The 25,367-nt window shown below is 41.3% G+C and overlaps 1 protein-coding gene across 2 annotated transcripts in view; it reads left to right on the top strand.

The window, feature by feature from the left end:
- Positions 1 to 25,367, top strand: part of KCNG2 (potassium voltage-gated channel modifier subfamily G member 2) — a 53,459-nt gene that overhangs the window by 16,370 nt on the left and 11,722 nt on the right. For both annotated transcript variants that reach the window (XM_063159484.1, XM_063159481.1), the window contains exon 2: positions 13,669 to 14,492. In XM_063159484.1, the coding sequence (XP_063015554.1) occupies positions 13,737 to 14,492 (756 nt within the window). In that variant the 5' untranslated portion in view covers positions 13,669 to 13,736. The remainder of the gene's footprint in view (positions 1 to 13,668; positions 14,493 to 25,367) is intronic.

Genomic DNA, 25,367 nt, shown 5'->3' with positions numbered 1-25,367 from the left:
CTTTGGTTTTGTATAAATGCAGTGAGTAGTAGAATTTCTACAGTTTGGAGGAAACTGGGACTTTTTTACTATGGTTCATAGAGGATGCATTTTAGTTTAAAACACTTCTACTTACCAGTCCAGGATCAGGAAGGCTATTTGCTATTTTTAGAAAACAGCATTTATCCAGCAGCAGAAGAGGTAGCACCACTTGACATTAACCCTTTCACTGGCTTCTCTTTTTCTGTTTGGCTCTTGGGTGTGTGTATGTGGAAGGGTGAGGCCCACCAGATTTTCCATAATGGCATTGTGTGACCATGGTATCTCCAAAAATAAGGAATAATTTGCACTGTTTTTCAACCTGTACACACGTTTGTACACACATTATAACTAAAAACAGACTTATTTCCAGGTGGTCCCCATCACAAGTACCTTTAAATGAGCAAACACCTGATCAAGCTACAGACGCTGGAAATTCACACAGATAGGCTGAGTTCTTGCAAAACCAGTATCTGCAGTGATCACATTGAACTTGAGCACTGAGGAGTTATGCTCTGATTACAGATTCAGCAAATTGCTGAATGTGTTCAGCTTGGGTAAAACAGCTATATTTATTTAGTAATAAATATAGCAGCCTAATGTGAATCTTATGGAAACTTCTTCTAGGATAGTGTTTAGCTTTAATAACAGAAATTTTCAGGTTTACATGCACCAAAGCATGGTAGAAATCCACTATTTTTTTAATAGCACTTCTGCTGTTTCAGTGAGTATCTCATCTGCATGGAGAGATCAGTTGGTCTGCAGCACTTGCTTTTGATGTAAGAGTGCCATACTGTAAAAAGTTATGAATATGGAGGATCTTTTGTCACTGCCAAGAGATTAAAAATAAACCCCAAAAGGCTCTGTGTGCAAAGATTCTCAAAGGACCTGTTTACCTAGGGTAGTTCTGGTTGCCCAAAGATGGCTCGTTCAGATGTACTAGCACCTCATTCTTGCCATCCAGCTGTTGCTGTTGTGCCACATCTGCTGTCCTCGGATATGCCAAGGTGTCTCAAATTGCACTGGGTGCCTCTATGCAGGCACCAGATTCAAGCTGCTCATTTCCACTGGAAGCCAGTGGGAGCTGATGGCTGATTTGACCCTCCTTGGTGCTTCCTGGCCTTGTGCTCCTGAGGGCTGGAGCTGTGCCACAGGCATGTGGTGTTGCAGATCTCATATCTGTCATTTCCCTGCCTGTTGAGGAGAATGTATGGATATCTGCATAGATACACATATGAATGGGGGAAAATACAGCATTTTCTAGGGGAGTGTTTATATATAACTAAGCATGGGCTTAGTACCAGTTATGCATGTACTTGGTAATGGTTTTCTTAGGTGATATAGCAGACTGGGATCCTGATTCTGAGAGCTTCTTACAAGCTGCTTGGCACTTGCTGACTTACATTAAGAGTGCAGGAATTCAGCATATGCTAGAATTAGGCTCTAAAATAATGAAGTAACTGCTTTTACCATATTGATCTCTATCCTTTTATTCTTCTCCTCTACCTTCACACTGTAAATTACATGCTGGGTTTTTTTTTTTTATTTAGTAGTTGTAAACATAAAACCACCACATTATTTTCATTTATGATCACATTTTATCTCAAAACAGTTCCATTTACATTTCTTAGCTGACCACAAGAGGTTTAGCTAAGTGCTTTCTCTCTCCCACTCTCTTTCTTTAAATCCATCTGTGTTTGCTCATGTCTCTTTATTTATTTCACACTTTGTTTCCCTTTCAGATCATGAAGCTATCCTTTACACAAAAACATTTCTGTAATGATGACAGAGACACAGAAATGTATCTTGTGAATGGGGTTTACTGTATAGCACTGGTAGGATCTTTCCAGTTCTGCCCAGCAAGTCTTCACAGGGGCACCCTCTGCTCCAGCTCCTCAAAAGCCTGAGGATGGACCTCTCTAGAGCCCAATTCCACAGCCCATTCAATTCCTCTTGATTCAGTTGAAGCTAGACTTTGTGGAGTATGATTATACACTTCAGGACAAGGTTTCTGAGGCCAAATGGGGTTTCAAGTTGCTGTCAGGGTACAGAAGTTTTCACCAGCCAAATAAAATGTTGCTGTTGGGAAGGGAACTGATTGAACTGGAGAGCAGCTGCTTAATCAGAGTTTAAAATAAATTATTCTGTATCAGTGAGCTACTGAGACTGAATGCATTAAATAAAATAAAACAAGGTCATTTAAAGTGTAAAATAAATAATACAAAAAGAATTATGCAGTACAAATCAGATTACATGCATTTTTTTGAGCATCTTCATTAAGTAGCTGCTAGCTGCATGTTTGCCAATCTTTATTCAGATTTTTAGATGTTGTGCTTTAGATATCTGTGCTTGCTTTTTACTTGATGAGCAAGCAAATTGGATATGAATTCATATTTTATGAGATGTCTTTTAATTAAAAATTTTCAGGAGGAGAGAGAATGAAAATTATTTTGTTGCTTATTTCTTCAGTGTATCTTTTGTGCTAACAACAAAGGTTAGTTGTTAGCAAAAAACCCAATAATAGAATAATGAAGTTTTGTTTGGAACAAATGCCCTAGGATAAATAAAATTGAGGTAGATAAATCTGGGGTGTTTTGCTGTATTGCATGATACAAATTTACAGAGCTGCTGATCATATAAGCCTTGTGCCTGAGAATCACTTCTGTTCACTGCTGTCACTGTGGAGAGTTCCTGTAGAGACCATGCTCCAGATTCTTCAATGTAGTAGATAAACCTTATATTTACCAAAGTAGCGGCTTGCAAAAGAGCTGGAGCCCAGCTTTTTTCTTAGATCACAGAATGGAGTTTTATAGTACTTTCTTATTTAGCTGAACATCCATCTTTTTTCCCCTGACTATGCCAGTACTGCAGCGCCCTAGCAAACCCAACCTCATGAGTTAGACCAGCGTATTCATCTGCAGAGAACTTTCCAGGGAGCCTCCTTTGGCAGTCAGGGAGCATAGCTGGAAAGAAAAAGAGATGCAAAATTATTCCTACACTTGTCAGTCTCCAGCTTCTTTGAGAGCCCATCAGATCTTCTGGCAACACAAGAAAGTGAGCGCAGCTTTCCATTGCTCAGAGTGAAATAGGCATGGATATCCTGTTAGCTGCACTATGAACTGGCCACTCAGGTAAAGGTGGAAAGAAGAAGAAACTTGCTCTACTCTGCTGGCCCAGTTCACCGTCTTGGTCATCCTGCTGTTTTCCACTGGCAATGGAATTGCCAGGCCCGCTGCCCTTTGTAGGCCTGGTTCTGAGCAAAGCCATGGCGGCACGCGCTGGGAGCGGCAGCTCCGCACGGATCCCTGTGGGACTCAGATTTGGGGTGAATTGATCTGTGCAATCTTACTGCTTCTACTGATGTAAAGCTTCTTTGTGTGTCTGCATGGTACCCCACAGCTGGCCTCTCTCACGGAGCGCTGCAGTGGGAACCTGCAGGGGGAAGTTAAAACCCAAGAGGCGACCATGAAGGAGGCCTAGAGTGAAGTCTTGAACACCTCCTGAGCAAGGCCCTTGGGTAAATTACCTCCTGAGGATTAAGCATGAGCACCACAGACTGTGCAGCTCATGGAGTCTTCCTCATGGAAGGGGAAGGCCAGCTGGCAGTGAACTGAAGTAACTGGAAATTCCTCATCATCTTTCTGATGGTAATAAGATTTAAAACATGATAATACAGAGGAAGAAACCAGCAGCTTTGAAGTGTGCCAGGGATACTGGGATCTGGCAGTGATTTATTGTTTGTCTCACTTGCAGAATAATGTATGCCTTCTGAGTAACAACATGTCCTTTTGCTGCATGAGAATAACTACTCAGAAACAAAATCTTATCAGTAGTGGTGATACTGTGAAATTAATTCCTTAGTGGTATTTTATCCCAGTGTTTCTATGTATTTGTCAGTATTGCAGGCAGAAAGGTGGTGAGCAATCTGGCAGAGACTGATGGAATTCTGGACAGAGGAGTGCTTTCTCATGGAGAACAGGAATTCTTCATTTGCTAGCCCAAGTGCAAAAACAATTAGTGAATAAATAGCCACCCTGTTCATCCTTTAAAGGTATTTAAAAGTCTAAAGCAACCTTTAAAGGATTGTTGTCATAGTCTTGATATTATTGCCTGCTTTCACTGCCCCAAGAGCTCACCTTATTCAGTGGTACATATAAACCTATTGGGTCAAAAACCTCTAGACTGGGGAGCTGGTCAGAGAATTGGGCTTCTCACAAGTGGCATTATAGCAGTTCTCTGGAAATGTTGCATCAGTGCTTCTGCATGGCATCTGATCAGGGTTCTCCACCAAGATATCAGTGAAATGTTTTCAGCTATTGCATACATGAATAATTAGCCTGTCAGCCTTTCTCTTGTATCTGTTCCAGTGTTTTTGAAAGGAAAGGTGATTTATGAAGGATTCAATGATTGCTGAAGATATTGCACATAACTGGATCAGTCATATTTTACCTAATTTTAAAGCCGTCATCTTCACAATGGAATCCATTAATTCCCACTGCATTGTGTAGACAAGTCCATTGAAATTTTCTAGAGAACAAGGTCTTAAAAATGCTATCATCCTCACTCTGTGTGCATACTGAAATAATTGCATTAGAGAAAGTGCAAAGTTTTCTTATCATTTTGGCTTTTTATGAAAATTAAAACTGTTAACATTATCAGATGATCTTTTAAGTGAGTGAGTGTGTTTCATGAATTCAAGTGTTTCTCTACTGAATTTCTCCACAGAAATGGCAATTCAGGGGAGGGGAAAATGGGTTGCAGGTGAGAGAAATTACAGAAATGCCTTAGACTATTGCAGGTCATTTTCATCCTGTTCAATAGCAGGGTAAGAATGTGGAAATGCATCTGTAAACCCAAACTGCAAAAGACCTCTCTACCTGTTTGAGGGGGAAAAATATAAACTGTCTCCCACCTTTTCAGGAAACAAAAGAATCAGTACTTCTACACAGGTGCTGTGGCTTTGTTCTGTCAGCTTTTGTTGGGAAAGTTGATGTTGCTACCACATTTTTCTAGGAGGAATTCAGGACAGAAGGTGTAATGAAATTGACATTTTGAAACAGAGTTTTGTGTTAAATCTATATAAATACATGAGGGGTTCTTTGTTAGTCATAGTATTAGTTTTCCTACTTATTTGAGCACAAATTTTAATTTTTTTATTTACTTCAAGCTGCTGCAGTATTTCCAGTTCACCGCAACTGAAAGCTGCAAAATGCGGATGTCCCTGGGTAAAGACTGCCCAGAATAGAAGGGAAGGGCTCTGGGAACGCCCTGCTCCAGGCAGTGGTGGTCGTTCCTTGTGCAAATGCAAGTTGTGTACAGATTTGGAACACCACCTCATTTAAAAACACATCTGGAGGACAGGATTCCTGAATTCTGTCCGCAGCAGATAGGGCAGGTAATTCTTGCTGCACTAAGCAGCAGTTATTAGCACTGTGTCAGTATTCCCAGTGCTCAGTAAGGGCATCATGCCACAGAGTTATGAACCTCCTCTGTTTAGGAGTCACCTCATCCAAGGGCTCTGGAACCACAGCCATATTAATCTTCTGCAAAATAAGTGTGTCACTGTGAGTGTGGGTAGGGATATTGGGACAAACAAGGCAGAACAAGCTCTGGGGACACCAGATGTGCGCAAAGAGAGTGATGAGCTAAAGTGGACAGACATTAGGCCAGGAACTATCCTTTAACCAGTGTCTCTCTGAGATAATTCTATTGCATGTGGAGTTTTGTTTGATCCAGTTCCTGTTAACTCCAACCATGGATTAAATTTACAATCTTAATGAATCTCAAGTTACAAAGTATTCTATGCAATGATGTTAATAATTAACTACAATCATGTTAAATTTAGAGACAGAATTGTGTTTAAGTAGAGATGGGAATATTTTTGAGGTCAATGCACAATTGGCTTACGAAACACACATGAGAACAAGAATGTCATCTGCAAAAAGCAATGAAAACACATAAAATCCAGTGTTCACTAATTCAATCTAACAAGAGAAGCAAGATGCATCTGTATACAATTTATTTTCTCTGCAAACGATTTCATGTGGAAATTTAAAAGGCTAGTTCTGCATCTGAAATCTGTGAGCAGTTAATAAGAGCATTTATTCATAGAATCATTTAGGCTGGAGAAGACCCTTAGGATCACTGAGTTGAACCATCAGCCTAGCACTGCCAAGGTCAGCACTGAACCACATCCCTAGGCGCAGTGTCTGCAGGATCTCCAGGGATGCTGACTCACCCACTTCCCTCAGCAGCCTTTCCAATCCTTCATTAAGTCTTCCCGTGAAGAAATTTTTCCTGATATCCAGTCTGAACTTCTCCTGGCACAATTTGAGGCTGTTTCCTCTCATTCTTTCACATTCAGTCATATGTGTCTAACAACTATTTGTACAAACCTGTGAATGGCGCTGAAAGAGACACAAGGACAGGTTCAGTTATTAGGAAAAATGCCCCAGCAAATCTTTATGACCTTCTGAATGTGAAACTGGGCTAAGAGTGTCATCACATAGCCAAACCTCCTTATTTCTAGTGAGAAATCTAGTTGGTAAATTCTGTATGAAATCAAGCATATTAATCATGTGGGTGGGAAGCTGCTAAGTATAGAATTGCAAAAACCTGTAGAATGGATCAGAAAGAAAAGATCAGTGTTAGGAGCAGAGCTTGAGTTAAAAACTGCTTTTTCCCCCCTGCAGTGATCTGCAGACCAACTGGAACACTTGACTGGTAATTCTGTGATTTTCAAAGACACCAAAACTTGTTTGGTTTTTTGTGCTTCCTGAATTTTGGCAACAGAAATGAGACAATTTGTTTAATTTCCTGGATGAGAGGGATAAACAATGCTGTTTTAAAATACTACACAGTCTGTCACTTTTGCATTTAATAGTGCCATTCATGTGGTATCTTAGGCCAGCTGTGGGTGTGTAATCATGACTGGAGCAGATACTTTAAAAACTGGATTTTGATTATTTTTTTATTCTTAAATATAACAAACTAAGAACAGGGAAAGAAATATTTCAGATTGGCAACTAACTTGTAGTACCTTATCTGACTGGCTGATTAAATGGGATACTAACAGGATTAATCAGTAAAGGTCCTAAAATAAACTTGTGTGTGATTAATGGAAGAATAAAAATTTCACCATCTAGTGGCTGCCAGTAAGGGTCAAAGGTACTGTGCTCACAGGGCTCAGGCTCTGACCAAGCAAGTGCAGACAGAACACATTTTAATTTTAGGCTTTTGACACTGTATACTTAATCCAAGGTTGCAGTTAACAGGAATTGCATCAAACAAATCTCCATGTCCAAGCTAATCTTCCCAGAGTCTGGGAGGTACACCTCTGCTCTGAAGTCCCTTCCTTTTGATCCTCTTGGTGCATATTTGGAGTCTGTTCAGTTGTTCAGGAAATATGAACTGAGGGTGACAGCACATTTTACAAACCTGTTTTTCTGGTAACCAACTGAAGGTTAAGTCACCTAAATAAATAAAGCATGGTTTAAACATGATGCTCTATTTTATTGTAAGTAGTAATAATTCTGTGGGGAAAAACTTTTCTGCCTAATCTTTGCAGTCTCTGCTTGTTTTTTATTTATTGTTCTTTTTAAGTGAAATACATGTTTTAAGTCCTTTGTGAAATCTTTAATCTTGCTAGCCTGAAGAGAATTTTGTAATTCTGGGTAGAATGCACAAATAAGCAGTTCTTCCTCTGTCTGTATTTTATCTAGCACATCTGTCTTTGTCTGCTGTGCAACTGAAGTGTGCAAATAGCTTCATAGAAATAATAGTTTGGTGCTATTTAGAGTACAAAGATAAGTGGGCATAGAAATCTTGTGGATGTGCAGAATAAGACTGGATTTAGCTATGAAGATATAGGTAAGGATTCCATAGCTTCGCATAGGTAGTTCAACCAAATTCCTGATTTCTTAAAGATGTCACAATGTTAATACTTTCACTATAGAACTCTGGTAAGTGCAGTGACACAAGATAACTCATAATCTGTCTAATAGAGACAAATAGCTATGGGTGTATGTCAGAATAATTAATGTTGAGTCAAGTTAATTTTTTCATTTAACAAATTGAATTGTTTCAGCTAATTATGTAGTGTGGCCTAAATGTGGTGAGGGATGTTCAGAGAAGAAAATTATTACTTTTTTCCTCCAGTGAATTAATGAAAATAGTAAGGAAAATGTACATTCAGTGTATGAAACAATGTCCAGCTTCACATGCTGAATTTTGCAGCCTTCATTACAGCATGAGTCTCCTGGGCTTCTTGGACTGACTAGTGCAGCATCCTCCTCAAGGCCCCCAAAACACTCTCTGGAGAACACTATCTTGGCTATTGTGCTCCATACCCATAAAAGAAGCCATTTTTTCTCTGTTAGATGGGTAAGGTGGTGTCACTGCTTCCTGTTACTCTCATGAAGAAACAGACAAAATGAAGGGCTGCTCAAAATTTTAGTACCTTTTCAACTTCTTGAGCTATTGCCTTCCCTAAGCAGGGGCTTAGGAGGTTAGGGATATTAAAGTTTACTGGCAGTAAATACAGAAATATGTAAAATTTGACTGTGCCCAAGTTACAGTTCCCCTGAAAGGAGGCTGTAGCGAGGTGCAGTTGTCTCTTCTCCCAAGTACCAAGAGACAGGACAGGAGGAAACATCCCAGGTTGTGCCAGGGCAGGTTTAGATTGGGTATTAGAAAGCATTTTTTCACTGATAAAGTGGTCAAGCATTGAAACAGGCTGCCCAGGGAAGTGTGAGTCACCATTCCTGGAGGTATTTAAAAGTCTATAGATGTGGCACTCTGGGACACGGTTTAGTGGTGGACTTGGCAGTGTCAGGGTAATGGTTGGACTCAGGGATCCCCTAAGGGTCTTTTCCAACGTAAATGATTCTGTGATTCTGTGATAATGAGTATGTAGGGAGCCATAATCATTTTTGGTGTGAACAAACTCAGAAGCTAATTCCCCAGATCCCCTAGGGCCTGCCTTCCAGGCTTAGTTGCATCTGTTTTACCATATCCTCCCAGTCCCCTTTTCAGTTTTGTTTTGTTGGGGTTTATTTCATTTTGTTTTTAAATATGTGTATTTCTCGCACCCCATCTGTTTTGCATTTTGTAAGCCTCATGGGTAGGTGCTCTCCTCTCCATGTTTCCACAGTGACTGGCAAGGATTTATTATTGGGAGTCCAAGTTCTACTGGATTGTAAATAAGTACAGGAGTAATATGGATCTCCTAAGCCTCTTTGTCCACACTATTAGCTGTAACATCACCAAATGGAAGGTCAAATGCCTGTGTAAGGTTTATATAAAAGTGATTGTGTGTGCTGTGATTTATAAATCACGTCACAGTAAGAAGTGGGAACTGCTTTGGTCCCAGGCAGCAATGCCAGGTTTCAGCACATCCCTGACTAGAAATGGCTGAGCACTGCGGAACAGATTCACTGACTCAACTTGCATTGGAACCGAGAGAAAACATCTCGTGGTCACCCTAATATATGTTTTATGTTTGTGGCTTAAAATTATGACTAATTACCCGTTCTCTGTCAAAATGTGTTTCATTTCACAAAGGAAATCTTAAAACATTAATTACTAAAAGGTCTCACAGCTTCCTCTTGCTATTGTAGCCCAAACGTAAGCTTTCAATACTTTGTAATTTTACAGCAGCAGTTAAAAAGAGACTGTTCCCAAAATCACAGAGTAGTTTAAGTAGAAAGGGACCTCCAGAGTTCATCTGATTTATCTGCCACTTCTCAAAGTGGCATCAGCTAGAACAGGTTACTTGGGACTGTGTCCAGATGGGTTTTCAATATCCTCAAAGACAGAGCCTCCACCATCTCTCAGCATTCTCTTTCAGTGTTTGACCACCCTCAGAGTAACAGTTTTCCTCTGTGCAACTGCACAAAGACCTCTAAATTCTCCCGGTTTCAACCCCCCCGCCTCCCCTGCCCCCAGCCACCTGCTTTTGCCTGCAGCCCCTTCAGAGCCGCCTGCTCAGGCTGGTTTCTCAGAATAGGTGTGAGTGCTCTGCCCATGACACTTTCCTGCACCCTCACTTATGAGCACAGGCTTTATGTGGCTGCCCTTCCTCACGAGGTCTCTCCTGCCGCGGCACCCTGCAGTGTTTGCTCCACCACTACCTCCCTTCCAACACTGTTTGCAAGTTCTCCTTGCCACGCTGCTCAGCCTCTTGGTAGGGATGATTTTGCCACATTTTTCATTCTTATCCAAGGTAACTTGAGACCAGAGGAACCTCATGCAGAATCACATATGACTTAGATACAGTGATACTGATAGAATGGGACAATAAGGAATGCTTGTGTGAAGAGAAGTTCTGGGAACAGGCAAAGTGAAGAGGCAGTAAGCAGGGAAATAGCCCTTTCTCCACTGAGGAAATAATTCAGCAAAAAGAAGAATGTGAGGCAGTTGTGTGCTTCTGACATTTATTAAGTCTTTAAAATCTTTGATAAGAAATACCTGTATTGTGAAGATCTCAGCTGTTTGCTGCTGACAAAATGTGGCTGAACTTAAATGTGTGTGTAGACATATACATGTGCATACACAGATGGCCAAAGAAAGTACTTCTTAGTGAATAAAAATTGTTGGAATATACTTCTAAAATAAAAAAGGATGACCCACCCTGTATATGATCCTCAAACTGAAATAATCATGCAGCATTTCTCCCACAGCACTTCAAAATTATAAACAACAAATATAGAGTCAAATTCTATCCTTCATCCCTATGATGGGCAACTTATTCCAGACTGTGTTTTAATAGTCTTTCATACACCCATGTGTCAGATTAAGTAGTAGAAATGCCAACTGGATGATAATGTAGTATCATTTCTGAAAGTATTGGCTTTTAATATTAATCTTCAATGGGATGCTTTACTGCAGGCATGTGCATACATTAGATAACCCTGGCATACAGAGAGTATTTTAAGACCTACATAATTTTGAAACACCCTTTAATATTTAGTGATAGTCATGATACATTCCATGCACATAAGATCAGAAGCAGACCTTCCAGGCTAGTTTTACTTCTCAGGATGGATGCCAAATTGGGAGCCCACAGTATTTTGGTTTTCTATAGGACAGTTAAAATGGCACCACAAGCTGTTCTCTGACATCTGAGCCTGGTCTTGGGCAGTCAGATCACAAGGTGGAAGTGCCAAGAAGAATAATAAATACAACTGTCTTCGCATGCTTATCTTTTAATCTGAGATTAAATATGAGATATCCAAAACATATGCTGCCAGCTATTATGGATTCTGGGACATTGAACTGTGATGCCAGAAAATTCATTTTAGTTACTGAACTCCAGCATCTGGTGCTGCCTGCACTGTCCAGAATCAACTTCATAGACAACTTTAATTTGTAATTACTTCTCTCTCACTTTCTATTTATCCACTGATGATTAAAAAAAAAAAAAAAAAACCTGCATTCTTAAGCTTTAGATTTAAGCAACATCATTTTATATCCACAAAATAAAAGACTAACCCTCTATAATTCATAGATTTTGTAGCAAACAACATGCTTACAGATTTTCACATTGAGTTAGCTGCTGCTTAGAAGGAGGAAGAGGTGCATGTAAGATTAGATTCAAAGCAGTTCTGTGAAATCTATGTAGCCCCTTTATGCAACAACCTGCTACACGGGGGAGAGGAAAAAAATAAATCCTAGCCTTGATGTCAAAACAATGTAAACTCCTTTTAGTATGTTGACTTGTGGAACAAGTGAGGCATGAAAACAAAAGTGCAGAGCCCTCAGTAGTGACTGTGAATATTTTATCTTACCAAGAGAAAGCAACAAGAGACCAAATCCTTAAAGCATATGCTGTGCTGACAGTGCGCTCTCGCTGTGACAGTAATGGTATTTGCAATCCCGGCTGCACTCTAGCCTGTGCTGTAAAAGCACCCATTCCTTAGAGTATGTGTTGCCCTTTCCTGGCCCTTAGCCAGATGAAGGAGCTCTTCTCTCTTGCTCATGTTGCCCTGTAGAAACGGATGTTTAAACTATTATTTCTCTCCCCCGAAGTGAAATTGTAGAGATTTTGGCATCATTAGCTCTTCTGAAATTTTCACGGTGCTGAAAAAGAATCTTTGGGTGACTGTAGCTTTTTGCACACAAAGCAACCATTCTCTGGCTCTTTACAAATATCTGATATAAGTGTTGTTCTGAAATCCTCATAGAAATGCTGAAGCAAAAATACCACTGTTACTGCAGTGTTGTTGTTGGAGAGTGGTTGGTAAGAATGTTTAGAGGGTGATTCAGGGCTGTGACTGAAAGTATTCACTAGTGTCTGTCAGAGATCATTTTGACTAAGTCTAATGAGCTAAGTTGGTGAGCCGATTAAAGATAAAAGAAGTTGCTCCTCTGGGAATGTGTTTGAATGTGAGTGCTCTCCAGTTTTTCCTAGCACCCTTTTGTTTGTTCTTCTCTCCCAGCTGAGGCATGAGATTCAGAGGGAATTGTTGCTTATAAATTATGGATTTACTGCCTCACAATTACCATTCTGTCATCAAAAATATCAGGTTTTCCTTCACTAGTCAGTTCTTTCTCAGTTTCTCCATCCTCTGCTTAAAATTGTTCCCCATCACTGCATCCATTCTCAGCCCAGGTCTTTGTGTGGAGACCCAGTCATCCTACACAGACTTCTTATTTCCTACTTCATATTTGAACAATTCAGGAAATTTTGGGTGATTCACAAATGTGATTACATGGTAGCATTTCAAGACATCCCAGTATTGCTTCAGAGAGACAGCTTTGAAGAATGCATGTGATGGGCTTTAGAGAAAGTAAGGAAGCAATGTGGATTGTGGTGTGGTAAAGGAGGGATAAGCAAGAAGCACAAATTAAATCCTGGAATCATACGTAATTCCTTCTAAATGTGACCAGTTGTGTTCTGCACTATCCAGAAGCAAGAGCAGCAACCGAGTCACTTCCAGCTCGGCTTCATTCTGAGTTTGATCTCCTGTTTCAGAGCTGCTGACAGGCTGCTTGGAGCCCTGTCCACAACTGCAGCCAAGCCCAGAGCAGAGCTTCCAGCAGTTACAGGCTCCCAGGCAAGCTCTGCTTTCAGCTCAGACCCAGCATGCCCTCAGCTCCCACATATTCATTGCTGCTGCTAGGCTTGGTGAATTTAGGTTGGGAATTACCCACGTTTTTGCCATGACATTTCTGACTGTACTGTAAGTATCCATTTTATCCTCACCCTATAAGCTTTTTGCAATAGGAACATAATGTAGATGGGCCAAAATAATAAAAAAACCATTTGCAACTAAGTTTTTTAATTAGGTTGCTAAACTGTAAATTGCCATTTATGCACATGATAAGATTTCTCTTCTAGTTTGCATTGATGTCCAGGATATAGCTTGAACCTCTAGAAATTTCTAAAAATGGTGATACACTGGTTTTGTTTCCATTCAACCACTAACTAAGAAATTACATTCTACTCTACACTCTAGAAGTAACAGCATGGCTTCTGACTTGATTGTAGTGTAAGTTCTTTCCTCAAGCAGCTGTCAAGCAAAGATAGTCCTAAAATAATGGGGGAAGAAGGAATGCCATAGAGAAAAGTTTCTCAGCAGGGAGAGGATAGGATTGTTATAATTTAAGAGTGCCCCACTTCTCTTGTAATTTTAAAATTCTGTTTTACAGATAGACTTTCTGGTCAAGTTCCAGGTGCTTTTGTTTGAGTAGCCTCAACCTCCCTATGGACTCAACAGATGTACCACGAAATGGCATTGCTCACTGGGAATGCAGATCCTGACTTCAGCTCCCGCTCCTTCAACAACTTGGAAAACCTCTGTGAAGTGCAAACCAAGAAAGGATTCTTCTACAAAAAGGCCAAACTTTTGCATCCTGGAGAAGATTTGTGCTGCTTAGCCCGCTTGGATGACCGGTCCAGGTTTGTGATCATCAACGTAGGTGGTATTAAGTACAAAATTCCCTGGACAACCTTGGAGAACTGCCCCTTGACCAGGCTTGGGAAGCTAAAATCCTGCAATAATTATGATGAGATCATGGACATCTGCGATGATTATGATGTTAGCTGCAATGAATTTTTTTTTGACCGTAATCCTAGTGCCTTCAGAACGATCATGACATTCCTGACAGCTGGGAAGCTGAGGCTTCTCAGGGAGATGTGTGCTCTTTCGTTCCAGGAGGAGCTTGTGTACTGGGGGATAGAAGAGGACCACCTGGAGTGGTGCTGTAAAAAGAGATTGCGACAGAAAGAGGAAGAGGCAGCTGAGGCCAGGCTGTTTGAGAGGGAGATGGTGTTTAATGAAGCTACGCAAAGTGCCTTCCAGGACAGCAGCCGACTGAGTCTGTGCATGCGAAAGCTCAGGGATATGGTGGAGAACCCCCACTCAGGGATCCCAGGAAAGATCTTTGCTTGTATTTCAATCTCTTTTGTTGCCATCACTGCTGTCAGCCTCTGCATCAGCACCATGCCCGATGTCAGAGAAGAGGAGGATCGGGTAAGTGCAGCTCTTCTTGGGGTAGAGCATGTTTTGCATTCTTGTCTCCTCAGAAAAGGTGACAGGAAAAATCACTCCAGCAGATATGCAGGCATTGTGTTCAGGATATATGATGTGGAGGGCTAGCTGGATAGAGCACAGAAAGGGTTATGTCACTTAAAAGTGAGGCAAGGTTGGGCCAAACTCTGCCTGCTAGCCCAGGTTAGCCAGTTCACACCAGCAGAAAATCCTACCCACCAGATTTGTTTTCTGACATGTCTAACCAGATGACAAACTAGCTACTCTGGGGATAAAAAAACAGCCTTTCTTTTGGTTTAATGTTTTGAGGTTAAGTTTAGAGCTAACAAACCAATTTTCCCTAAAGGTACTTTAACAATTTGAATGAACTCTCAGTGTGCCAGTGTAAAAACCACATCTAAAGTATTTTGATGCTATAGGGTGATGTAAAGGCCAGCAAAGCTGAGGCAGCAACTTAACAGCAGAAACACAGCGATTGTCCCAATTTTCAGACCTGCTTAGTATTCTCAAGCGTAAGCTGGGGATGATTCATGCCCTTGAAAATCAAGTCTTACAGATATTTTGTTTATTCTTTAGTTCATCAAATTTCCTAAGGGTTTAGTCCCTTTTTTGTGCAAGCAGTTCACTTCCCTAGGATTAATTGTATGTAGGCCAGGAAGAGCTCATCTGAAAAATGGTAGAGGAGGACATTGACATTTTCTTCACGTATGTGCTGAAATGCAGTCTGAGGAGTTGGGGGTGGGGAGGTGTTGAGGAATTCATGCCCTCTCTAGTTTTACCCAAGTCCAAGCTTAACACTAAATGTTTGGGCTTATTTCCCAGCCTCGTGGTCATTAAATGTGGTTGTGAACTTCAGCTGCTAAGACAGTACCTCACCTCATGAAATGCTGCCTCTGAGCTGAAGGCTGAGCCCTCCTGAAGCAGCTCTTCCCATGTGCTGTCACCCAGGGGCTGGATGGCTTGTGCCCTACTGCCACAAGCAGAAAAGAGGGACATCATCCCCAGACCAGAGGCATTTGCTGTTATATCACCTTGAAAGTAAGATGCAAGGTGATGGAAAATGAATCCAGCTACACCTCACTGAGCACCCTGTGTACAGTTAAACCCACCCTTTGCTTGCAAGGTCTGCTCAGGTTGCATCTCAGCTGAGGAGTTTGATTTGGAATCAGACTCTTTCAGGAGCGGCCAGGAAAAAAAAATAAAACATTTGGTATGTTGACTGATGTATGATTTATTATCAGATCTTTATTTTAAAGCCTTTTTCTGATTTAAAATTTGAAGATGGTAGTACTGGGTACTAGTTCACACTGTGTTGTCCTAATAATGCTTTTTAATATATCATTTCTAAAACACATGCCTTTAACTGTAATTAACCATCAGGGCTCTGGTATCCTGAATTCTAAGTACAAGGGATATTCTACTGTCGAAAACTGAGATGTATTATTATGTTAGACCATTCCTAAACTCTCATAATTCTAAAAGCAATAGTTCAGCTCTCACAGGTTTAAGTGAGAGCTGAACTATTGCTTTGAGAATTATGAGAGTTTAGGAATGGTCTAACATAAACAGGGACTCATAATAATAGGCTAATAATGTTTTTTGGGTGGAGCAGGATAATAATGAGGATAGAAAGAACATTTGAGAGAAGCCTGGATTTCTTGGTAAACTGGAACCATTAGAAGGAGAACATTTTCATAGTCAAATGCAAAATTTTGCAATAAAGACAAATGCAAGCTTGCTTATGTAAAAGCAGGGACTGGTTCCCAAAATGAGGCACTGAATAGTATTTAGTGTACAAGCAACCATAAATTCCTATTGCAGCATAAAGTCAGAAGGGTTAATGCCATCCTTGAATAGCTAAGCTGGGGAGTATTAATAGGAAGCTGGAAGATTTTTTGTGCCTGTATGCAGTATTGGTGAGACTGACACTAGAATACCGCAGTCGGTTCTCACATTCATGTTTTTCATGGTGTTTTGAAAAACTGGGAGAAGGCTAAAGACCTGTAAATCTTAGACACCTGGGGAAAATGCCATAAAATAAGAAACTTGAACATTTCAGTTGATTTAAATTATTGGAAGGAAGGTGAGTGGATTAGGCAGCACGTAAGTTTTTTGTGAGGGGAGAAGAACTGTATCATCTAAAAGACCTTTAAAATAAACAGGGGGAGGATGCATGGATAAAAGCTGGATCCTTATAAATACATATGGGAAACTATAAGCCAGTATTTAATACCAAATTGATTAATTACTGGGACAGGCTAGGAAGAAAATTAGTGGATTCCGTGCTTTTAGACATTTTCAGTTAAAAGCTCAGTGCCCTTTTGTTTAGCCCTCAGCTAATCACATTTTACTTCAATCAAAAGAAAAACATCAATTGCAGACCAAGTTACAAAGGGGAAATTCTTGCAATACAAAGATCAGAATAAATTATCCAGCGTTCTTCTGTGCCCTTAGATTCTAAAAGCACAGAGCTCCTGCAAATAATCTTTTTTCCACATGGAAGGTCTGTGGACAGGCTGGAAATGGTTATTTTGTTTGAGACAAAGGTGGCTCTCTTGCACAGGGGACTGGTGAAGGATCACTTCTGGCAAGGCAAGGAGTAGGCATCTGCCCACCTGGAATCACCTGTGGGGTCTGGGACTGTGGCTGCAGACTCCCTGCCTGCACTCCCTTTGTGGCTTAGCAAGCCAAGGCAGCTCTGCAAGTAACAGGTGTGGAGACAAGAGAGCTTATGTGAATTCAAATTCATGGTAATCATCCTGAGCTCTATTCCCAGTATCTAAATTAAAATTTGTGCCCAGGGATAGCTCTTTGGTATGGCTTTGCAGTCTCCTAACAAGCAGAAAAAGGATGTGCATCCCTCCTGACTAAGGAACAAATGAATAGTAAATACTATTTCAAAGGCACACCATACTCAGTGTGCACATTTTCCAGGCTTTCTGGCTGGCATTGCTGTTGTTATGGTTCCATGTCAGGGCTGTCATAGGTGATCTGGCTAGCAAACATTGGCCTTTTCCTTGAGCTGCTGTTAGCACAGAAAACAAAAGCTCTATGTGCCATCTATCTGTCCTGTTACTGCTTCAGGGAAAGGCAGAGAAGCCAATCATGAAAAAAGCCATTCTGGGGAGCAATTTTTCATACCCTGATCCTCTAATGCATCTGAACGGACAAAGTGTTACACCCAGTGATGTCCTGCAGAGGTGTAAACGACCTCAAACAAGATGTAAATGTGGGACCTTAAAAGTTAGAAGTAATTACCAGGTGGGTGAGGAAATTATTTTAGGTACCTGCCTTTCTCTTTTAAAATAGAGCAGAAAATTCAATCATACATGTTGTTAACTTTATTAGCTGCTCCAGGTGTTCTGGATGACAGTGGCAATCCCTGGTGGTTTAGCAAGAGTGGGAAGGCTCATGCTCTGCTGTACTGTAGATACTTGTTCTTACTGAAGGTCACCTTGATTCACCTTGAGTGTTACTCTCTTTTGAAAGTAGTATTGTGCATTTCAGATGCTGCACAATTGTCAGTAGAGTTAACAGAATCAGATCCAGAGCTACTTTTCACTTACCCAAGAAGGATACATAGTCAATTTTTTTAGCTTTTATTTGCTTATTAAATAAAACCCACCAATCCAGTAACATGTATAATAGCTCCTTCTGGAAATTTCAGGAAAGGGACACTTCAAGTATGTGAAGAAAACAAACATGTGAAGGCAGTCAGGTTCTTCCATGTAAAGTAACAAGACAATGATAAACTTTTTATTTCAAAATTTTCAGAATGAGGGATTTCAATGAGAGATTTAGATGTAATGGTGAAAAGTCTCCTCTAAAGGCAAAATCTGCTGAGACAGAATCATAGCAGGAGCTCCCAGGTACCAGGCTCTTTCAAGACCACCACAAAAGTCGTCTCCAAGACATAAAAATAGCCAGAGGCACAGAGTGGATTCAAGGCATTTTAGGCGTATCCTACCTTTAAGTGGACTTTTCACCTCTCTAAACAAATAGCAGCTATCTCAAAGAAGTGACTCAAAGAAAGCAGCTAAGACATCAGAGAAGTAAACCAGTCAGGGATATATTACAGCAAAAGCTTTAAACACAGTGAGAGCTGAACAACCAAAGGACATTCAGAGAGGTTCAGCTGAAAGCCCGATGGTCATCACACCAGACTCTTCGTTTTTTTCTTGGTGAAAACAGAAATGTCAACAATTTCTCTCTGAAGACAAATCTTCTCTTTTTTGTTAGACAGCAGCCTTCATCATCAGAGAAGAAAGGGTGGAACTTAGAAAATAATATCAAACATTCTGTCCTGATTCAAAAAGGTATTTATAGGCCTGAGACCCCTGAGCTCAGTCACTTGTAGCAGAGCAGTGCAAAACAGGAGAAGCAGATCAGAGAGCTCGTTCTTCACGGCGCTTCGTAACGTGTTGGGAACAGCTAGCCTAATTAGAGATGCTGTGATAGGAAGTTACAGTTCAATAACCTTCAGCTGAAGAACATTACAACAAAGAGACTTATAAATAATGAAGTTAATAATAGCTTGTAAAGAAGCCAGAACTATTTAACCTTCTAAGCTCAATTTACACACTGTGCTTCAACTTCCATAATGGTGAGGATGGGGAATAGGTAAATTGTGAATGTGCATTTTAAACAATCTTGTGACTAAAGGTTTCATTTCACAAAGGTACACACAAAAGTAATCTCAGACAAGGTTAAGAGAGTCTTGGATAATGATTCTCCTTAGCTTTTCATAGACAAACTGTTCTTTAAGAGGCTGGATGAGCAGACAGTGAGGCTGACTGAAAACTGTCTCAATGGCCATGCCCTGAGCATGGTGGTCAGTGGCACAGAGTCCAGTAACTAGCACTGTGCCCTGGGGGTCTACACTGGGTCCAGTCCTGTTAGGCTTCTATATTCGTGGCCTGGAGGGTGGAGCAGAGTGCACCTGCGGTGAGTTTGCTGATGACACAAACTTTGGGCACGTTGTGGCTGGACAGTTGTGCTGCCGCCCTGAACAGCCTCAGCAGGCTGGGGAAACTGGCTCAGGAAGACTGTGGACCTCAGCAAGAAGAAATGCATAGTCCTGCATTCCTGGTGAGGAACAGCCCCACACAGCAGTACATGCTGGGGACCACCCAGAGGCAAAGGGGATTGGTAGCAAAGGACCTGGGGATCCTGGTGGACAGCAAGCACAGTAAGCCAGCGCCATGCCCTTGCTGCAAAGACAGTCCTGGGCTGCATCAGGCAAAGTGCTGCCAGCACATCAAGGGAGGAGATTCTTCCCCTCAGCTCAGCACTGGGGATGCCACACCTGGAGCAGTGTGCAGTGCTGGGCTCCTCAGTGCAAGAGGTACAGACATGCTGGACAAAGTCCAGTGGTGCTTGCTATCCTAAGATGGCACTCTGCTTGAGACTCTGGAATTACTGGCATCATTTTTGTGACTTTATCTGTTTTCTGACTGTCCAGTTGCTGCTCTGCTTGGGATACTGAGACCTTAATTTTAACTTAGAGCCAAGAGTTATGCATAGATGGTTTGTTTTCATGAATGAAAGTATTAATAAAACTGCAGCTTGTGTTTTTACTTTCATTGTGAAATAAACTGTTCTAGAAATTACAGCATAGTCAACAAAACGTGTATTAAAAAATATCTCCCTGTTGGTGTTACAGATAACTATTACTAGTGTGTAGGCACTGAGGGCGACTTTTTATAAAAAGAATCCTGGGGAATTGGACTAACTAATTTCCCTAGGGATCATCTGAGAGTTTGTTATACCACTCTCAGCTCTGATGTTGAAATGCAAAAATCATAAGCTGTAACAGTATCACCAGTTTTGGCATCTGAACTGATGTACTGTACTTGTACCCTATATTGCTAATTTGCATTTTGCGTCTGCTCCAGACTCCTCAGGACACAGTTAACTGGAGGCCAGGGAAAGACCAAATGACTCAGTAGCAATGGTCACCTGCCTTTTCTACATCGGGCACAAGGAAGTTCCTTTAGGCACATGAGATTCATATTCAGTTTAACATTCACATGTCCTTGCTTAAGGGTTGTAGGACTCAGAGCACTGCAGAACTCTATTTTAACTAGAAGTAAGGTGTTTCTTACTTTTTTTCCTTTCATAAGCCAAAGTAGGTTTTCTCCTCAGAGAGTACTTAAATGGAACTGGTAACACATGCTTAAATTACAAGCTTTGAGAGCATCCTTTACTCACAGTCTCAGTTATCAGCAATAAGTAAATATTTGCTTTCTTGTTGAAGTTCTCAATTGGCCTCGTGTAGTTCCATCACCTGTTCTGTGTAATCTTGCCTTTAGATTGGGAATGCTTTGGGACAGAATATCTTAAACACAATGTCTATGGCCATCATAGCAAGAGAAATAAAACTATATCTGTTCAGGTACCTTCCTCATGCTTCACCTGCAAGACATGTTTCTAGGCAAGGAAATTCTTTTTTGCAAATGAGACCAACTTAGTTCATGCTGAATCCAAACTGAGGATTAACTGTAAAGTTGTCAAGTCTGAGTCATGCTAGCGTGGTCTTCCAACTCCTTTTTGATGGTCAGAGACATTTGCTAGGCAAGTTATCTTTCAAAGAGATCAGGTTTGTCTGAAAGCAGTGGGAAGTGACGAGGTTTGGTTTTACTAAGTGATGCTGCTTCTGTGTGTCACACAGACAGCGTTAACATCACGGAGCTGAGAACTCTGCACTGCTCAATCTAAACCTTAAATGTCAGTTCTGTGGAGCTTTCTGCATCTTTTTTCTGAGTCCCATGGAATTTATAAGTGTGACACCAATGGCAAAATGTTCTTTGCAAATATTGAGAAATGGTGATCATGTCCTTAGATCATTTTCCTGGGAAATATCTGTGAGGCATTTAAAAGACACAGCCCCTAATGTAAAGGAACACATTTCTTAGGTTTTGCCTTGTGGATTCGAGTCTCAATCCCCCCTTTTCAGCTGTCCAAATCCAGCTGTTATATGGAGCGTGTCTCAGTATCGGTTTATTTTGCTGAGTTCAGGATTGCTGTATTCACACACTGAGGAGACACACTGGGAACTGGGAGTCCCCAGCATCACTGCTGTACATCTCACTGCCCTCTGCACCAGCTCTGCCAGCCACTGCCCGGCACCCCTGCTGCTTGCAAAACCCCTGGTCAAATAGCACACCATGTGCCAGCTTTGCCAGCTCTTACACAAGACAGTACTTCCTCTTTGCAGAGCTGCTTTAAGCTGCTAACAAATAGAAAACATTTGAAGGAATGATTGGTTGTTCTTGCTATTGGTTGTGCGGACAGAGTGCTGGATAACAACTGGCTGTATTTATTTGAAGATATCTCACCATTTCTTCTCCTTGGCTTGCTTGCTTTTCTTGGGAAAAAAAGCAATTGTTTTCTGCAGTTGTCCCACCCCTGGAAGAAAAACCAAAAATCCAGCCTTCCTGCTTCATTGAAGCTCTCTAAACTTTGGCACATGTACCTGGTTGTTCCATCATGGCAGCTGCTTCAAGAGCAGATAAAGGAACCATGGTCCCAGTAGGAAAATCATCCTCCCGTGTATTGGGAGGATTAGGAGGAATGTTGTGTTTTCTTTCTCTGAGAATTGCCCTTAGATTGAGGGTGGGGACCCAGCACTGCGTGGCAGGTTTACACAGAGTCCCTTAGGGAGCCTGCAGACCTGCTCAATATTCCCCTCTCAGCAGAGTCACCACCTGAGCTCTCCATGCCTGGCTCACCCAACCGTGGCTCTCACGGCACCACCTGCTATTGGGTTGCTTTTCCCAAATAAACAGAGAAATCCTTATGGATTAAGGAGCTGCCCTGGAAGGCTTTGAGGACAGTAGGTTACAATATAGATTTTGGGAGCCACCTGAGATTCTCTGCAGTGTTTTAGGCTTAGAAATAAAAAAATGGAGAGTGTTTCTCTGCACTGCTTGGGAACAAGGCAAGACTTGGCTAAGACAAAATTACTTTTGACTTGTTAATAATTTTATTCTGGGCCAATGAACTCTTTCAGTCTGCAGGATATCTTCTCATGAATAAATAGCAAGCTTGGGTCTTGTTTTAAATATTATATAAATATGCTGCAATGTAACATTAGTGATAAATAATTAAACAGCTAAAGTTATTTCATAAAAGCATTGGTAATTTTGTCACATTGTTAACTGGTTTATATTTGGTGCAGTGTGGCTCACCCAGCAAAATATGCTCCATATTTAATTTCTTTTAATAACTCTCTGGTTCCACCCCCTTAAGTATCTATCCCTACCAGTGAGTTTATTCTCCAAACTTCCAGGTAAATCATCCAGGGAATCTCTGAAGATATCTCACAATAATAGGCACTTGGCCTTCAGACATGTTTGTAAAATTGCTACAGCTACTCATCACAGCCTGATATCCTGGGGGTACAGCACAGCTCCTGTATTCCATGGATTGCTCCACTGCCTTTTGCAGGAGAGCTTGGGCACTGCGGGCTTGTTGAGTTCTATCCCAGTGTTCTGAAAGAGAGAACTCTTTCATTTATTTGAACTGAAAATATAATCTGGAAATTTCATTTCAGAGCTCCAGGATAGGTTGCTATCAATTCTGGAGGTTTGGAACGAAAGCAAGGAGGCAGATTTACATTTGGCTGCACCTTATATATCTGTGCTGAGGTAATGAGCTGATTCATGTGTACGGCACTTAGAAGAATTGCATTAAATCATTCAGCATTATAAATGCTTCCATTTTCATTGCCTAGAGTGTAGCAATGGAGATGAAATATAAAAGTTTTTGAAACTGGGGGTTTTTTTCAGTGTAGACATTTATATTCAAGACAAATTGAATGGTATACAGATGGGGAAAAAAATAGCTGTAAGATTTTTTACAGAAGTTTTTAAACAAAGGCTTGAGAAAGGACCAGGAGAAATCTATAAAGTTGTTAGGTTTTCTAATGGTAAGCATGATATTAGTTCCAAGTAAAAAAATCAAAAGCATGGTACTGAGACACATTTTGATCTAGTTTGTGTAGAACACCTTTCATTAATCAAATTTATTTTTTTTTTAGGTTATAAAGTTTTCAGAAGAAAGTAATTTCTGGTGTAGGTACTTCTGTAAGACATTTTAATTAGTGCTACACAATATTCTTCCTTAATAAAAAGGCATTTTTCAAAAATTAGCTTCCTTACTGTTTAAAAAAATCCTCTCAGATCTCATAATAATAGAAAACCAACATAAGAGATCAAGTGAGTCTTGAGATACTGTGTCCAGATTGATATCCATCTGGAAGGCAAATTGAAAAAAAAGTTTTAAAAATGGTTTAAAATCTTGAGTTCTACTTTATAATGAGACACTAGAGGTGCTTTTAATGCAGTGGGAATCATACTAAGAGAATGTCTGTGGGCAACAGTGAACTGAAATAACTGAAAGCTGCAGCTGGACAAACTCATGCTCTGAATTAAAGTGTGCTACCGTGCAGGTAATTAACAATGGAAACCATTTATCTGGGCATGCCTGTGTGCATCTCACAGTTTTTTAATACATTCTGTCAGTCCTTCTAAACGTTCTGACTGAGCTCAGCTGAAGCCATGCATATGATTCATGAGCCACTTGGCAAGATCCTCTGCTCCACAGAGGATCAGCTCAAGAGCCTCTTCTGCCCTGCCAAGGGTGGTGAGCCATTGCCATCCTGTCCCTGACTCCTGCTGGCGTAGGAGGTGCCAGCAAGGACGCTGCACATCTTCTCTCTGTCTGGAGCTTCCTTGGCCCTTGTGAATATTCAAACCTAAAGGCATCAGTAAGATGAAATAAGCAGTGACAGTTCATAATTGTGATTAAAGGCAAGGGCAGCCAGAAAAATCTCAGAAGCCTGGAAGCTCTCTGAGGAGTGGTGTGGCATGAGTCTGGTCCCATGAAGGCAGCATCCTAACCCAGGTGTCCTGTCCAGCACTGGCTGTGTTTGCAGGGGGTGCCACAGGGGCAGGGACATGCTGCTGGTGGAGCTTAGCCACAGCCAGAGCAAGGCTCACCAGGAAATGTGCCAGCCCACCCCTCCGGTCACTCTCTCACTCTAACCTCTCCCTTCCATGAGTCACACACACACACAAACAATCCCTTGCCCTTGCCCCATCTCATTTCCTGTGCCTGGATTCAAATAGGATATAGTGTGAAGGTCCCAGCCATCCAGTACATCCTGAGCTGTGCTGAACGCTTGGCACCTGGTACACTGGGTAGAGATGATGACAAGAGAAATTGCAGCACTCTCCCAAAAAGTGCCTGCTCTGACTGGGAGCAGGCACTGCAGAGATTTTCTCCCAGTCTGCAGCTTGCTGCCTTCACGCACAGTAGAAATGTTGGGTGTTTTAAGGTAAGCTCTTGCGTGCTGCGCTGCACTGCTGTCACAGCAAGCACTGTTCTTACTGTTGCCTTGAGCAGAGAGAGAATATGAAAGTGTGTGTGGTTTTGCCGTGGCCACATCTACCTGGTAAAAACCCACGGCAGCTTAGAGCATTGCAGTGCAAGGGCACTGCGGGAGCTCCCTGCCAGCTGTGCCTGAGCTGCTACCAGCAGGAAGGCAGATCTTCCCACAGGCAACACAGGCAAATCCTTCCCCTGCTCTCAGATAAGAGGATAAAGGGAGACTGCAGGGAGAGAGATACAGGTTTGAAAAAAAATGTCTAAGGAAAGCAGTAAGCTTGACTCTGTCCTCCTTTCCTCCAAGGAAAAAAACAGACAAACCCAGATCTTATTACAGGTTACAGGGTTGCAGGAACCAGTAAAATAAATATGGGTCAGTAAAACAGAACCAGCAGCGAGTGGGAGGCAGGAGAAGAAAAGCTTCAAAAAAATGATTGAAAGAAGTGAGAAATTGGGGTAAATAAGAGG

The sequence above is a fragment of the Melospiza melodia genome, chromosome 1 (assembly GCF_035770615.1).
Source record: "Melospiza melodia melodia isolate bMelMel2 chromosome 1, bMelMel2.pri, whole genome shotgun sequence".
Lineage (NCBI taxonomy): Eukaryota > Metazoa > Chordata > Aves > Passeriformes > Passerellidae > Melospiza > Melospiza melodia.
Note: the sequence above shows the minus strand (reverse complement) of the source record. Positions and strands in the feature narration are given on the sequence as shown.